Source organism: Thalia democratica, chromosome 1 (assembly GCF_965202585.1).
Source record: "Thalia democratica chromosome 1, ktThaDemo2.hap1.1, whole genome shotgun sequence".
NCBI classification, from domain to species: domain Eukaryota; kingdom Metazoa; phylum Chordata; class Thaliacea; order Salpida; family Salpidae; genus Thalia; species Thalia democratica.
In genome coordinates this window covers 49,468,975-49,484,118 of record NC_139165.1, presented here as the reverse complement: position 1 = coordinate 49,484,118, position 15,144 = coordinate 49,468,975, and the positions used below count along the sequence as shown (strand labels likewise).

Below are 15,144 nucleotides of genomic sequence, written 5' to 3'. Positions count from 1 at the left end.
CCCACAAAAATTATCAAAAATAATAACTATAGGGAAATCCATAAAATATAGAAATTTTACAGGAAAATTATTAAAAAAAAAACAATGAATTTTAAACGTTACGAACATATTTTCAAGGTACAAAAATTAAAATACTCATTAACCGTTTATAGTTATAGTCTTAATAAGAAATTTACGAAAGTTCGAAAGTTTTTGAGCTTTAATTTTAGTTAAGTAAGCAAACTTTACATAGATTCTATTGAATGTAAAAAAAGAAAACTTTATCCGCTAGGTGGAAATTATCGAACCTAGTTTTGTACTGATATTGCAAATATTTTGATTTAACAAAAACAATGTTTACGTGCTTTTTCACCACGCGTTGTCGGTTTTTTGGCTATCAAGTTTCAACCACCAAGCAAAAAAACGTAATTTCTAGGAATTTTTCAGAAAATTTGCAAACTTATAGGGAAGTTGGAAACCTGCATATTATAAGGAAAAAGTCCTGTTTCACTAAAACATACAAAAGCAATTGTGTTAAAAAATAAAAAGTTAAAATAGGCAGCACAGTTAAACCACAAGCAATAAAAAAACATATTGCTAAATTATATATGTATAAAATGCTCAAACTTACTCCTTCTGCATTGTTTCAAACCAATAAGAACGTCAAAGACAAAAAGTTTTCAAAGAATATATACTGGAAATATTTATTGCGCGGTTTGCCGACCCTGGAGTACTTCCAATTAAAAAATAATGTAAAACTTAGTTCACGTAACATAATTAGAAAAGCTTTGACAGTAAAGTAGGTTAGAATTCAATTTACTTATTTAATGATGTATCGAAAAGTATTTATACAAAAAAGTTTAAAACTTTACTTTATCTATCTTTACTTAAAAAAAACTATTTAATTCTTTCGAACAATTTTAGTCTTATTTATATAACTTTTAAGTTTTGCTCAACCTCCAAATATATTTAAAAAAAAAATAAAATAACTAATAATGTTGTATTTACACTTAATAACTCTAATTTAATGTAGTTTGTAGTAGGTAATTATAACGTAAAACACCTTTGTTATTCTAAACGAATTACTTAACTACTTTTTGTTGTTAAACTTTTTCTAGCTAGAAGTAAAGTATAATACTATGATCTGTTATATACGTATATTAATACTAAAAAATATTAAACTCATGATTGCGTTTTTGACTATTAACTTTAATTTATTAAAACAACAGCACATAAAAACATTCACTGGACATAATGTTCAACTAACGAAGCTTTACCTATTACATATTAAGCTAATAAATAATGTTTATATTACGTTTATTATTCTTTTAAACTTTCACGAAAAATATGATGGTTTCCTTTCTTGAGTTCTTTATTAATGTTTCTTTTAGCGTACTTATCCTTTGCTTCTTCAAGCGTGCTTGCTTCGGACCCATCTATATTCAAATTATCTAAATGTCTTCCTTCTGGCAAAACACTAGTTGAAAGCTCATGCCCTCCTTCAAAAAGCAAGTTGGAACTTAGTGCATTGTTGGTCTGATAACCAGCAACTTTTGAATACATGTGCTTCAGCACACTTGCTTTAGTGGCAAAGTTGTCAAATCTGGTAAAGTTGAATTCATTATGTAAATTTAATATATTGGTATGTAGCTTACTTGTGTAAAGGCATTTCTTTATTTACTAGTGTGTGAAAAAAATAATTTTAAACAAGCAAAATTTTATACGCTAAAGTGCTCACTTGGCAATAACTTTAATCATTTTGACAACTCTAGTCTGTAGTGTAGATATTAACATGGTTCACAAATACTTAACGATTATGTACCTACGACTGATGATCCTCATGCAATCACGGAGAGAGTCCTCATCGACTCTCCACGAAACGTCCACTCCTTCCTCGTACCCGCACCCGGACAGCACCAGCTTGTGGGGCTCGCACATGACGTACTGTGGCGGTCTGGGCGTCCTCACAACGTCCAGCATCCTTTCTACCACGTCCTTCGTCTCGTGTCCGCTTCCAATTGAACATAAAACCGACATCATTTTTCGAACCTGCGCTTCAAATATTATTATTTTTCTAATTTTGATTAGTATTTTTTGTAAAAGTTCTTCTTTTAATATGTTTCAGTCGCTCTTTTTAAGCAATAAAGTAGTTTTTTAACAAGGCTTTGTTACGTAAAATATTGTTTAAATAGTTTTGAATGAATAAAATTAATAATACTTTTAAAATAAAACACGTTACCTGGTTTTGTAAAAAGCCTTTTCCCTTTATAGTGGCCACACAGACATTAAATTCAGGATTATTATGGTTGTGTTCAATAACTTTTATGTCAAAATAATTTATTGTACGGCAGAACTTATCTTTTTCTACAGTCTCCGCTGAAAACGTTAAGATTTAATTTAGTTTTTCAAAGAAAAGGTTCATTTTTAATAATCATAATTAAATAAAATTATACAAATAATGAAAAAGTTGGTAACTGAAAGCATATTTTAAAAAAAGTTCAAGTATTGTAAAACATTAAAAAAAATACATTGATATATTTTTTATTAGGATAGATCAGTGGGTTAAAAACAAAACTTAGAAATGAACCTTGGTTGTATAAATAAATTTTTCTTAATATATAAAATGTTTAAAACTTGTCTGTATCAAAAAAAACTTAACTAAAATAACAAACTTTGGAACTTAAGGAGATTTAGCTATCTTATAACATTAGTAAGTTTTTTAAATTGATTTATGATTGATAGTTTAGTAACTTAAATTATTTTTAAAGATCTATATAGTTGTCAAATTAACATAACCAAGGGTAAAAATCTGTTATTGCAAGTATAAAATGTTAGTAATCATTTTTTTAAATAAAAGATACGTACGGAATAAAAAAAATTTAAATACAATAAGAAACAGTTTCCAAAACTTTTAGTTTATTAAAAAATAATGTTTCATTAATTTAATAATAATTACTGCTTAATAAGTTTAAATTTAGGAAAAAAAATTAGATAGTTTTAAAACTGTTATTATTTTTTCTTTGAACCTTCATTTACTTCATTCAAAAGTCATACCTGACATTTTACAAAAATTTCTGAAATCGTGGTACCCAACAAAACTTTTTGCACTTTCATTCATCAACTCTACATCAAAAATTCCTTGGCGAAAAAAGTATTGGTATTCTCTTTCCCTAAAAAATTATAAAAACCCTTTTTAATACATAGATACTTGATTTCAAAATGTTTGTCTAAAAAATTATATAAAATAAAGGTTAAAAATAAACTTTTATTATCGAAAAATTAACGAACTGGCAGTTAAATCTAGCAGAAAAGTTTCTGCTGACAGGAGACCAAGCAATAACTCGTATGTCGGGTGGAAGTGCTTCATTCATGAGCTTTATGTAGTTAAGTTCCTCTGCATCAAGTGATAAATCATTGATGCTGTAAAAATGCGTAAATACTTTACTTTTTAATCGATAGAGTAGATCTATATACAGTAAAAAAAATTAAAATTTTATTGAATAAACTTCATTTTTATTAACTTTTTTTGTCTAAACACATCGTTGCCACTCGTTTTTTCCAATTTTTTTCCAGGTTTTCCAAATTTCTTCCAGGTTTATAAAAGTAAACATTTTTTAGTCTATTTTTAGGTTTAAGTTAATTTATATAAAAGAAACTGTTTTAAATAGTACTAAAACAATTTAAAGATGCTTTAAAGTTATTTTAAATGTGTTTTTTAATAAAAAATTTTTGATGATGACAAAAAAGCTTATTTATATGATAGATTTTTTGTGTCAAATTGAAATTTTAGTACTGAAAATGTTAAAATTATTAAAATTTCTAGGTTTTTCCAGGTTTTTTGATCAAAATACCAGGTTTTTCCAGGTTTTTTTCAAAATTTCTCAAATTCCAGGTTTTTCCAGGGTACTTTTGCCTAAATTGTCGAATTCCAGGTTTTTCAAGGTTTTTCCAGGTAAAGTGGCAACCCTGTAAACATCAAAGAATACTTTTTTTATTAAAAATCAAATTAATAACAAATTAATTTTCAAATTGTCTATAAAAAGTAAATATAGTAATATAGAATATATGTTATTTTAAATTTAATTAAGTGATTTAAGTTTTGATAAGTGGGATAACTTTTTAGGTGTTTAAATAGTTAAATATATGTAATTCCACAATTTTGTTTGTATATGACCACCAAAAGCATTAAGGTTTATGAAAAAAACATTGCGTGCAATAAGAAATTATTTAAAAAAAAAGCAAAAATGTTAAACATACTCTGCCGCTGGAGATATCAAAAAAATTCTCGACCATAAAAAGAATTCTAATTTTGTTTGCTTTAAGTATATAAATACTTATTTCAATTTTTTTTTTATCAACTTTATTTCTTTATCTTTAAGTCTCTGTAGTGTAGTAATATAGAATTACTGCTACTTTTTTCTAAATATTAGATTGTGAATCTCAGACTGATTTGATTTGTGTATTAAGGTTTGCGGGTATTGTTCAAAACATTTCATAAATAAACATTAAAACAGCACAATCATTTTGTATCTTACAAGTTTGTTAACTAGATTAAGTAGCTTATAAATACTCTAAATAACTTTATGTATATATTTGGTAAATTAAAACATTAACACAGTTCAAAAGACTCTGAAAATGGTACTTCTAAACAAGATTCTCATTTAAGTTTCTCTATGACGAAAAAATATACTCCAAATGTTTATAATTATGCTTGATAAAGTAACTATAGCATGTAAAAAATTCAAGATTAAAATTACCTAAAACTTTCTGCATCATCATTTTGATTAGTTGTGTTAGCATTCAAAACACCAAATCTATGAAACAATAATCTTAATTTAAAATTTAGTAGTGCTTTAATTCAACAAAAAAAAGCTTTAAACCGTTAAAATTTACATTTTCCAACACAAAATATCACTAATTACTATATATACTTTTTTTACATTTTCCATACTTTGGATAATTAGCTGTAGACATAAATATCAGTGTCATGTAGCATTTTATGTCTCATTATTTGATTTAATCATACAACTTAATTATAAAATTTTAGATGTAGCGTTTAAATTTTTAGTGACTTACCATCTAATTGAACTAAGAGAATTTGAAAATTTACATTTTAAACATACAAATTGTCCAAACAAAGGCAAAGTCGGTTTAGTTTTATAAAAAAATTAAAACAAACTTAAGCTATTCAGACTGGTGTGATCAAGTTTTAACCCTTAATTTTAAACCAAAAAAAGTAACCATGAAAAACGGAAGGAAAAATAAACGTTTCTTAGGAAAAAAAAGTACTTTATTTTATTGTCTAACTTTTTAAAGGGAAAAAGTAAGAGAAACTTTATTATAATTATATTTTTTCACATGATTAATTTAGAGTTTGCTTGATAAAATAAATTAAATAATGCAATGGTGTAGTACCCTTTAAATTTTGTAATTAAAAAAATGTTTGTTAATTAAAACAACATTAGTCATAAAGCTACAAAATATAATATTTTACCCTTCTTTTAATTTTGATCTGGCTGTAAAAGACAAAACTTGAGAAGATCCACTGACCATTTTGTCAGTCCTGCCAGTTCGATCAATGTTGTTGTGTTTCATACTGGTAATTAGTTGCTGCCGCATTAGAGCTTCAAGAAAAACTCGTTCAACAGAATTTAGCAAACCAGCAGCTACAAATTTGGAAGCAAATTACTATTTTAAACAATACTTTAAATGATTTCAACTGCATTATAAAAAAATATTAGCAGTATATACTGTTAACCAACTTCTTCTATATTTTTAGTTTATTTATTTAAAAGCATAAAAATATAGATTTTAAGAATGATTTTACTTCTGAGAAGTAAACATAAGCCAAACTTACAAAAATAATTTTGTACGAATTAGATATATGTTACTATACTTTAAACTGTTTTTAAAAAAACAAAACTCCAAGAAGAAAAAAATTAATCAAAAACTTAATTATAATATTAAAAATACAATTATTTAAACTTTGTATACTAAAAATAAAAAAAAAGTTTATATCTGAAAACTTATACAGTGTATAAAATGAGAGAAAGTTCGAATTTTTTAGTGTTATCTAAAAAAAAAACAATATAAATAATTAAAAAACAAAAAATGTGTTACTCAAATATAGTTTAAGACACTTATACTAAACTATTATATTCCTTTTTTCCTGTAAGAGCATATGATTGGTAGTCCCAACCAGTATACATAAACTTTAAGGCAATTTTTCTAACAGATGTTTTTTCACGAACTATTTCTGAGACTTTAGGGACATCAACTTGAATCTAAAAATCAAGATTCTTCTTTAAAAGATTCAACAAATGTTTTCGCAACGTTTTAAAAATTTTATGCAGGTTTTTTAAAACTTATTTGTTTTCTTTGAATAAAAAATTGGAGTCAAAAAAAAACAGTATGATTGTCTCTATTTCAAAATTTTAATCTTGACTATACTCTTAGTATACAACATGTTTGAAGATTCTTATATAAGTCCATTTGTAACCACTGTTATTTTTAACTTTCAACTAAATTAAACAGCTTCTTACTTTTGTAGCAAACTTAAAATGTTAACCATGCACAAACAAAATTTAAAAATTTTACACACTTACAAAAGTTAATTCATAATACCTGCTAATTTTTAATATTAATAATCTATAACAGTAATGCACTAGTAATAATTTGTGGTATTTACTACCATCTAAAGCAACAACTAAATTTTATTAAAATTTATTATTATTTTCTTTTAGAGAGTTGCCACTCTTTCAGTCAAAAAACTATCCTGAGTGACCAAAAAATGTCCTGAGTGCCCTTAAACTATCCTGAGTTTGTTTTAAATCCTTCTAACCCTCTTGTGCAAACTACTTATTCCTAAGCTCATTCGAAAAAAAAATCATTTGTATAAGGTTCACATTTGATGTTTACTAAACTAAATTTTATATTTTAAATAATTTTTTACTCATTGTAGAAAGCTTTTAAATAAATCTGCAAAACAAAAACTGTAAATCATAAAAAAAATGTTCACACCAGTAAAAATAAATAGCATTAAAATTATTTTCATTAGATTACAAACAAAACTTTATTCCTTGTTTTAAAGTAAGACAATACTGGTCTATAATCATTATTTAGCATTGATACTGAATATAAGTATTTGTAAGTAGTTACAAACTATTTTATTTATGAGTTAACAACACATAAAACAATATAATTTTACTAAACTCTAAAAACAAAAAAACTTTATAATGCATAGTTTAACTTAATACCTCTAAACTTTTTTTGTATAACATTATAACAAATACTGATAGATATTAATTTCAGATTTAAAACAAAAACTACAATTTCAATAGAAATGCTAGCCACAAAACTAAAAAAATTTAATAAATATTTCAAAATCAATCAAATCAAGTTTCTTGAAAAAAAAAGTGGTTATACAAAATAATTAAATATTCGAACTGGATCAACTAAAGCTCATTCAAGATGTAGAAAAAATCTATCCAGAGCTTTTTATATGAAAACAAAACTATCCTGATTCAGCCTTAGTTAAAAAAAATCATAATATGCTGAGTTATACTGAGTTATCCCAAAATTATTTTAAATTTCAAAATAACTTGAGTATCCTGAGTGTGTGGCATACCTTAAATGTAGAAGTTCTTTATCTGTTTAAAATTATACAATACCTTAATTCTGAGTTAAATTTACAAAGCAATTGAAAAATTTTATATCTTTAAGCTGTTTTTTAAGCATACTTTTTTAGGTTTTAAGTCATTTAGTCTATGCTCTTACAGCAAATCGTTTATGTTTAAACTGTAAATATTTAAGTTTTACAAAGATTTTTTCTGGAACGATGTAGATTTTAATTTCTACTTCTTTTAAAAATATTGTTATTTACTTAGTTTTAAGTCTTAACAAACTATTAACATGTCTTAACACGCAGTTCTAAAAACCGAAAAACATATTTTCTACATTATTTATTATGATTGTATCTATGAAAATAAATAACATATTTTGTATTTAATAATTGAAAAATAGAAAAATATCTACATCTTTAATAAATATTTGATTTTTAGTTATAGCTAAACTACTACTACTTTTATACTATTGTATCAAAATGAACATTTGCTCCAGTTTGTAATTTTTTGTCTTGCTTTTGATAACTTTTAATTAACAATTAATTTTCAATGACTTAAATGTTTTTTTCAGAAATATTTATTCAATGCACTGCTGAGATATTTTAGAAAAACTTATTTTGTTGAATAAATTTTTGAAAAAATATAAATGAATAGTAAAAAGTGTGTATATGAAAGAACTAATAAAATTAGTTAAATTTGTTAAGAAATATAAATAAACCTTAATGAACATAAAACTATAATTAAATAAGTGTAAAATATACTGTAAATTGACTATTCAGTGTGATTAACTATGACATACCTTATCTCTACCATCAAAGTTCTTAGGATGATGTACTTCATGATAAGCATTTAGTTTTCTTTGAAGATCAACAACCCTAAAAAATTAGCATTATTGGAACAGTTTTTACAATTAAAGGTTTTTTTTTAACATTTAACTATATTCATAAGTAAATGAACACAACTTTAATATTATTATAAAAAACAATTAGCAACGTATTTATTTTTATTTAAAATGCTAAAATCCGATTTTTTTATCACAAATTTATTTAACTGTTTTAAATGTATATTTAATTAGATCACTAAACAGACAATTTAGTCATTGTAACTGTTTTAAAAAGTAGATAAAGGTTGAAAAATAAATCTTAGTTTATTAAATAGAAACTATAACAGTTTTCTAAACTTTTACATAACTATGAGAAGTTTTGTAAAAATAAAATAATTAAAACAAATAACCATTGAAACAATTTTAAAATAAAACAGACATATCAAACAAAAATTATTGACAACCATTCGTAAAAATATTAAAAATTATGAACTTACAGAAACAAATATTTTATTCTTGTTTAAAAAAAAAACATTAACAGTTTTTTTTGTTATTTTATTCACTTTTTTTTAATTAAATTTTATAATAAATATGTTTTTAAGAAATAAAAATTTTAAAAGTTTTAAAAGAGCAAAGAAAATATTTAACTTGTTTTGCATACATAAATGCATTATTTTAGTGTAAAAATAAACACTAACTTAAAGTTACAATTAAGATTTTTATTCATGTAGAAGTATAGAATTTGAAGTGTAAAACTGTTTAAATTTCTTTATATTTTCTTAATTTAAATGTTCCATTTAAGTTAGAACTAAACTTCGATAAAATAGTAAAATTAACCTGGATTTAAAGGATTATTAATAAATAAAAATTCTAAACTTACTTGAGAATAAATATTTTATCAAAGACTAGCATTTATTTTAAGTAGTAAAAAAAGATTTTAATGTGATAAAGTATTTTTTCAAATAAAATGATTGTTAAAGTAGTTAAATAACCACTTTTATTATTGTTGATTTAAAAATACTTTCATACCCCTGCTTTAAATGATTCACCTAAGTAAGCTTTTAAATTTTTATTATTCAATCTAAAATGTTTAGTTTTTAATTTATATTTTAAAACTTCCTCTAGTAAAACCTTATTAAATATTTATAACAAATTTCCTAAAAATTAAAGATCACTGACTCAACAATAAAAAGAAATAGAAAAATTACTGTTAAATTTTTTAATTGCTTTTATTAGCTTTTTTAATTTATTTTTACTTATTATTAAGAATTAGTATACTGTAAAGTATAAGTTTTTTTTTAAGCAAATAGATTCTAAATTTTAAGAGTTTAAAATAGTTTTAGAACTTTTAACAAGTAACGCCTGACCATATTACACTAACCTTTTTTTTCTGTTTAAATACCATTTATTATTTTATGGTAAATTAAGCTGAATTAGATATCACATGTTTTAATTGTATTTTTATACTTATTTTTTCTTAACAAAAAAAAAATTTTAATGCTAAAAAATAATTTGTTACAAAACTCAAAAGAATCAAACTACTATACATTAGCTGTATTATACATCAGATGTTTTGACTATATTTCTAAGCATTAATTCCAATACAAGTATATTTCTTATACTTTTAGTATGATATTCAATTTAAGACAAATGAGAAGTTTAGATAGTATTAACTTAATAAGAACCTAATTTTTTTTCAATCAACTTATAAATTGTGTTTAGGAGCTATACCTATTTAAGTATAAAAACGTCACAACTTTTAATCTTATGTATACAACATTTACACATCAAAAAAAAAACAGTTTTGTAGGTTGTTTTTTTCTCATTATATGCAATAATTGTCCCAAGCAATTTAAAATTCAAAAACATCATACATTAAATTCCAAAGTATTTTCATTTTAAAAGTGCTGTTTTTCTAAAAGGAATTCTATGTTTTGTTTTATTAGTTTCTGGAATGTATACAATATTTTAATGACAAGGTGACCACCTGGCTTATAATTCAAGTAAGGTTTAACAATAGTACCTTGTTAATTATATCTTTTAGTTTAAAAAAACTATCTAGAATTAAATTTTTATTACAACTATACAAACTAAATCCTCATTTATTTATTATTTTAAAATTATATGTTAGGGATAGTTAATGAGAAGGAACTTGTTTGCAAGGAATATGATTTACAGTGGTCTGATAAGAGGCAATTGAATATTTTTGTGACTAAAATATAAAAGTGTTATGTTTAATTTTTAGATTTTGAATTCTCCTTTTTAAAACTGATTTGAAGTATCTTAAGGGCATAGGGGAGTCTGACATTTTTTATACAAAAATTAACATTGGCTGTTATATGAAAGCTTAAAGTATAAACTACAAGTCAGTTTTCATAGAATATAAGAAATTTAGTTTGTTTTTGAGATATAGATGTTTTTGTAAAAATATTCCAATACAACCGTCTGGACTGCAAATTTTTCTAGGTCACTTATCTCGGAAGTTTAAAAATTCATTAAAAATCTATCTCCTTCATTTTTTAAGCTAGAGATCTATTTTTAGAAAACATTTCTTTTATAATTTAAAATATTTTTGATGTTGGGTTTTTGAAAATTTTGTAAAATAAAAGTTTTTAGATAAAAAAACAAAAATTGTTGGTTTAATTTTAATAAAATTTTTATATTTCAAAATTAAAAGAACTCCTGCATTAAGGACTTCGAAAGAAAAATTTGAAGATTTTTTTTTTAATGAAAGATAAGATAGATAATTAGTGAAATAGTCTATTTTCAGGTTTTTAGTTTGTGACTTCCATTAGGAACCAATTAAGGTCACTAACTTTGGTCACTTATATCTCAAAAGTTACTCTGAATTTTGTTAAGCAGTTAAAAATGTCTGATAGCTCAGATTAAACTGTATAAAATGCGATCAACTTGTAAAAATCAAAGTGGACCCTTTATCTATACCCTTAATAATTATACAAGTTTGAATGTTTTTTGTTAGATATAACTTCGTTAAGTACCAAAATTTATATAAATATATGTTAAAACTAAGGCCTGATACAACTAAACATAAATACTTATATATGAATAATTTTTAACATATTTATCGTATACTTATTTTAAAGGAATTTAAAGAGTTATAACGCTCTAAATAACACTAGAAAATCTAACCTATTTTTTATTAGATTATACTACTTATATTGGAGAAGCTGAAATATATTTTCAGGAATTCATGTTTTAAAGGACTAATTCTAATTTTAGGTTTTTGCAAGGAAAGTTTTGAAGCCTAATTACAATTTATAAGTAGCAATTTTAAAATCTAAAACAATTTATAAAACTTGATGTTTTCAAACTTATCTTTTTTATTTTTGATTAAACGCTATACCATTTTTAAAACAACATAAAAAACTATAAACAAACTATTCAGTTATTTTTGTGTAGTTTTTGCAAGCTATTTTTACACCAAAATCATCAGTATTTTTGAGTTTTTTTTCTTTTAAAACATTTTTTTTATCTTATTTAATATTCATACTATAAAGCTGGTTGTCTTAAAATTGCATTTAATAGAGTAAAATTAAACAGGGCTGCCACTCGTTTTTTCAAATTTTTTTCCAGGTTTTCCAAATTTCTTCCAGGTTTTTAAACATTAACATTTTTGGGTCTATTTTTAGTTTTAAGTAAGTTTCTATTTAAGAAACTGTGAATAATATAAAATACTGAAAAGATACTGTAAAGTTACTTAAAATGTGTTTTTTAATAAAAAAATGTTTTGATGATGACAAAAAATCTTAATTATATGATAGATTTTTTGTGTCAAATCAAAAATTTACAACTGAAAACGTTAAAATTATTATAAATTCTAGGTTTTTTGATCAAAATTCCAGGTTTTTTTCAAAATTTCTCAAATTCTAGGTTTTTCCAGGTTTCCAGGTAAAGTGGCAACCCTGAATTAAAAGAGTAAAGAACATTTGAAGTATTTATTTTGAAGTAGCACAAATTTTTACAGATCATATAGCCAATGAATTAAGCTACTGTTCATTATTATCTTTCACTTACTTTAAATAAAAGTTTCATAGTTAAGGGCATAGGGGGTAAAGCACCTTTTTCACAACTTAATCTTATATTATTGATTTTAACTAAGCTACAAGTTTTTTTTTACAGATTTTTAAAACTAAATATAATTTTTGAGATATAGCCGGTCGAAATCAGAGACAATAATAGGTTCCTTATGAGAGGCGCAAACTAAAACTGTATACAACTAAAAATCACTAAAAACTATCTCCTACATTTTTTGAGATAATTACCTCAAACTTTCAGGAAATGTTCCTTGCCATGTTAAGAAAATTCTGTCGTAACAAATTTTTTTAATGAAAAAACGAAAATTTTATTACCAAAAAAACAACTTTTTTTTTTGTTTATTTTCTTTTTTATAAAGTTTTTATTGTTTTATTTTTTTCAAGTTTGCACTGACAAAATTTTATAGTGTTGCAAGGAACGCTTTCTAGAAGTTTAAATTAATTATGTCAAAAAACATAGGAGATAGATTTTTAGTGAAATAGTCTTTTTTACCTTTTTAGTTTGCGCATTTGAAAAGGAACTTATTGTAGTCTCCGACTTTGACGGGCATACCTTAAAAACTATTTGTAAGTTTTAAAATCTGTAAAAATCAACTTGTAGCTTACTTAAAACTCAACAATATAAGATTAAACTGTAAGAAAATAATTAACCCCTCTTATGCCCTTAGTATAAATATTGTATTTTCTTTATCATAGATTTTAAAGTTATAGAATAACGTTTTCTTCCATAATGTTTTTATAAACATTCTTTTAGTATAAATGATAGTATCTACCAGAATAAAATTTAAAACAATAGATTTAGCATTGCTAAAATAAAAGCAGGAGTAGCATTCCAGTGGATGAAAAAAAAAGGCTTTTTTTTAATGTTAGAAAAACATCAGACTTCTTCTTCCCTCTACAACAATAAATGTTTTATATAGGTCAAGCAAGCAATTTGTCATCACATCTAATTTCATATGCCCCTTTGAAATTAACATTAAACTAACGAAAAAATAAAAGTAAAAAACTATCTATATAACTGAAAAAAAATTCTTTGGTGACACCTCATTCCACAAACACTTACAAGGTTAATATCTCAACACTAAAAACCACAAAGTGTGGTAAAATCATTAAGCTCAAATCCTCAAGCAAATATCTGCTGACCCAGTAACAAAAATACATCAACTATCCAATTGTGTGGTCACTAAAGGCTTAATCTTAATTTGTTTTAATAGATTTAATCTTATTTTGAGTCACTAAAAACTCAAAAAAATACTATCATCAACAGTTGTATATAATCAAAAAAATGTGCAGAAAATATTATAAAAAACTCAGGAAAACACAGCATTTTGTATATAAACACAATTATCCGGGGAAGAGAGAATCCTGATACTTTGATATAACCAAAAAAATTCATCATTAACATATATGCCTTATTTTTTATGTCTTGAATAAGACAATTTAAAATAAAAATATCTATTTTTATCTTAATTTAACTTACTTGTGTACAAGTTTAGTATGCTCCAGCTCCTGAAGATACTCATAAGACAAATTTTTGGAATATTGGTGATTTTTTGCAAGATTATTTATTTTATATTGATTGCTTTTTAGTATAAGCTTTGATAATCTAGCTTGAAAATTAAATGTCATAATACAAATAACCCAGTTTATTAATAAACTACTTGCAATAAAAATTTGATAATGGCAAATTTTTTGAATGCTGTAAATTATACTTATTTTTAACATAGAGTTATAATTTTAATTAAATACTAGTTTGCGTATTTGGTAGTTTACCTACAATGGAAAACTTTGAAAATTTCAAAAAACATGTTTGAGTTACGACAATCAAAGCCGGAATTAACCAAATATTTGCTTCTCAAATTTAGTTGTATAGTTTCAAACAAATGTTTCATAGTATTACATTCTATATAATATTAAATTTTTCTACTTAATAAAAGTTCTACACTTTTAAAAGAACTATTGTCTTTGTTTTTGATATAAACTGTTAAACATATATACTAAAGCTTTTAATAGCACATTAAGTTCAAAAAAAATTAATTACGAAATTAAATTAAAAAAATATATATTTCAAAAAAAATTGTAAATTCTAGTTTCAAAACAAACGATTATTTTTACTGAAAAAAAATAAATCTCAAATAAAAATAACAAAGTGCTACTCTTAAACCTTCCGTAAATACAAAATACTTAAAAATTAAAACTTTAAAAGCAAATAATCAAAAATATAATTTAATCCTTCACTTGAAAAATAAAATAGTTTCAAAAAATATATAGTTAAAAATTGCTAAAACTGTTTTATACTTACTAAAAAGAGTTTTAATCAGGTGTAAAGCTTGTCGCTTAATTTTAGTTTTGACCTAAAATTTAAATTAATGTAACAATAATAATAAAATTAGTATTTATAATTCATAAAAAATTTGCCTACTTGTTTAGAAAACTAGCACTGTTTTAAGTTTTTAAAAAATATGACTACAATGTTAAAAGTTTTTGAATTCTATCAGAATTCTCAGCTATATTTAAAATTATAGCACAATTAAGTCAAAAAAAAAATAAAGTATACAATACGTTAATTTAGTCCAAACTTATAATACCACAATTAAAGTTGTTTATATCGATCTGAAAGCTTTGTGGCACAGGAGTCTGTGCAGTTTGCAAACTTGCATTACAT

The 15,144-nt window shown here is 23.9% G+C and overlaps 1 protein-coding gene across 1 annotated transcript; it reads right to left on the bottom strand.

The window, feature by feature from the left end:
• Nucleotides 1-1,299: 1,299 nt before the first annotated feature.
• LOC145837019 (tRNA pseudouridine(38/39) synthase-like) lies at nt 1,300-14,080 on the bottom strand. Its single transcript, XM_082944789.1, has 10 exons — nt 13,960-14,080; nt 8,401-8,476; nt 6,131-6,263; nt 5,474-5,645; nt 4,737-4,793; nt 3,268-3,399; nt 3,034-3,149; nt 2,219-2,355; nt 1,802-2,028; nt 1,300-1,582 (listed from the first exon to the last, which is right to left on the bottom strand). The coding sequence occupies exons 3-10, from the start codon at nt 6,186-6,188 to the stop codon at nt 1,300-1,302; spliced, it is 1,182 nt and encodes a 393-aa protein (XP_082800915.1). The 5' UTR covers nt 6,189-6,263; nt 8,401-8,476; nt 13,960-14,080.
• Between the last annotated feature and the right edge of the window lie 1,064 nt (nt 14,081-15,144).

Excerpts from the sequence above, each read along its gene's own strand:
- LOC145837019 (XM_082944789.1), bottom strand. The coding sequence starts at position 6,188 with ATGTATACTGGTTGGGACTACCAATCATATGCTCTTACAGGAAAAAAG. Across the intron at positions 3,400-4,736 it reads GATGATGCAGAAAGTTTTAG|CATCAATGATTTATCACTTG; the intron begins GTAATTTTAATC and ends GCATTTTTACAG. Across the intron at positions 2,356-3,033 it reads AAATTTTTGTAAAATGTCAG|CGGAGACTGTAGAAAAAGAT; the intron begins GTATGACTTTTG and ends TAACGTTTTCAG.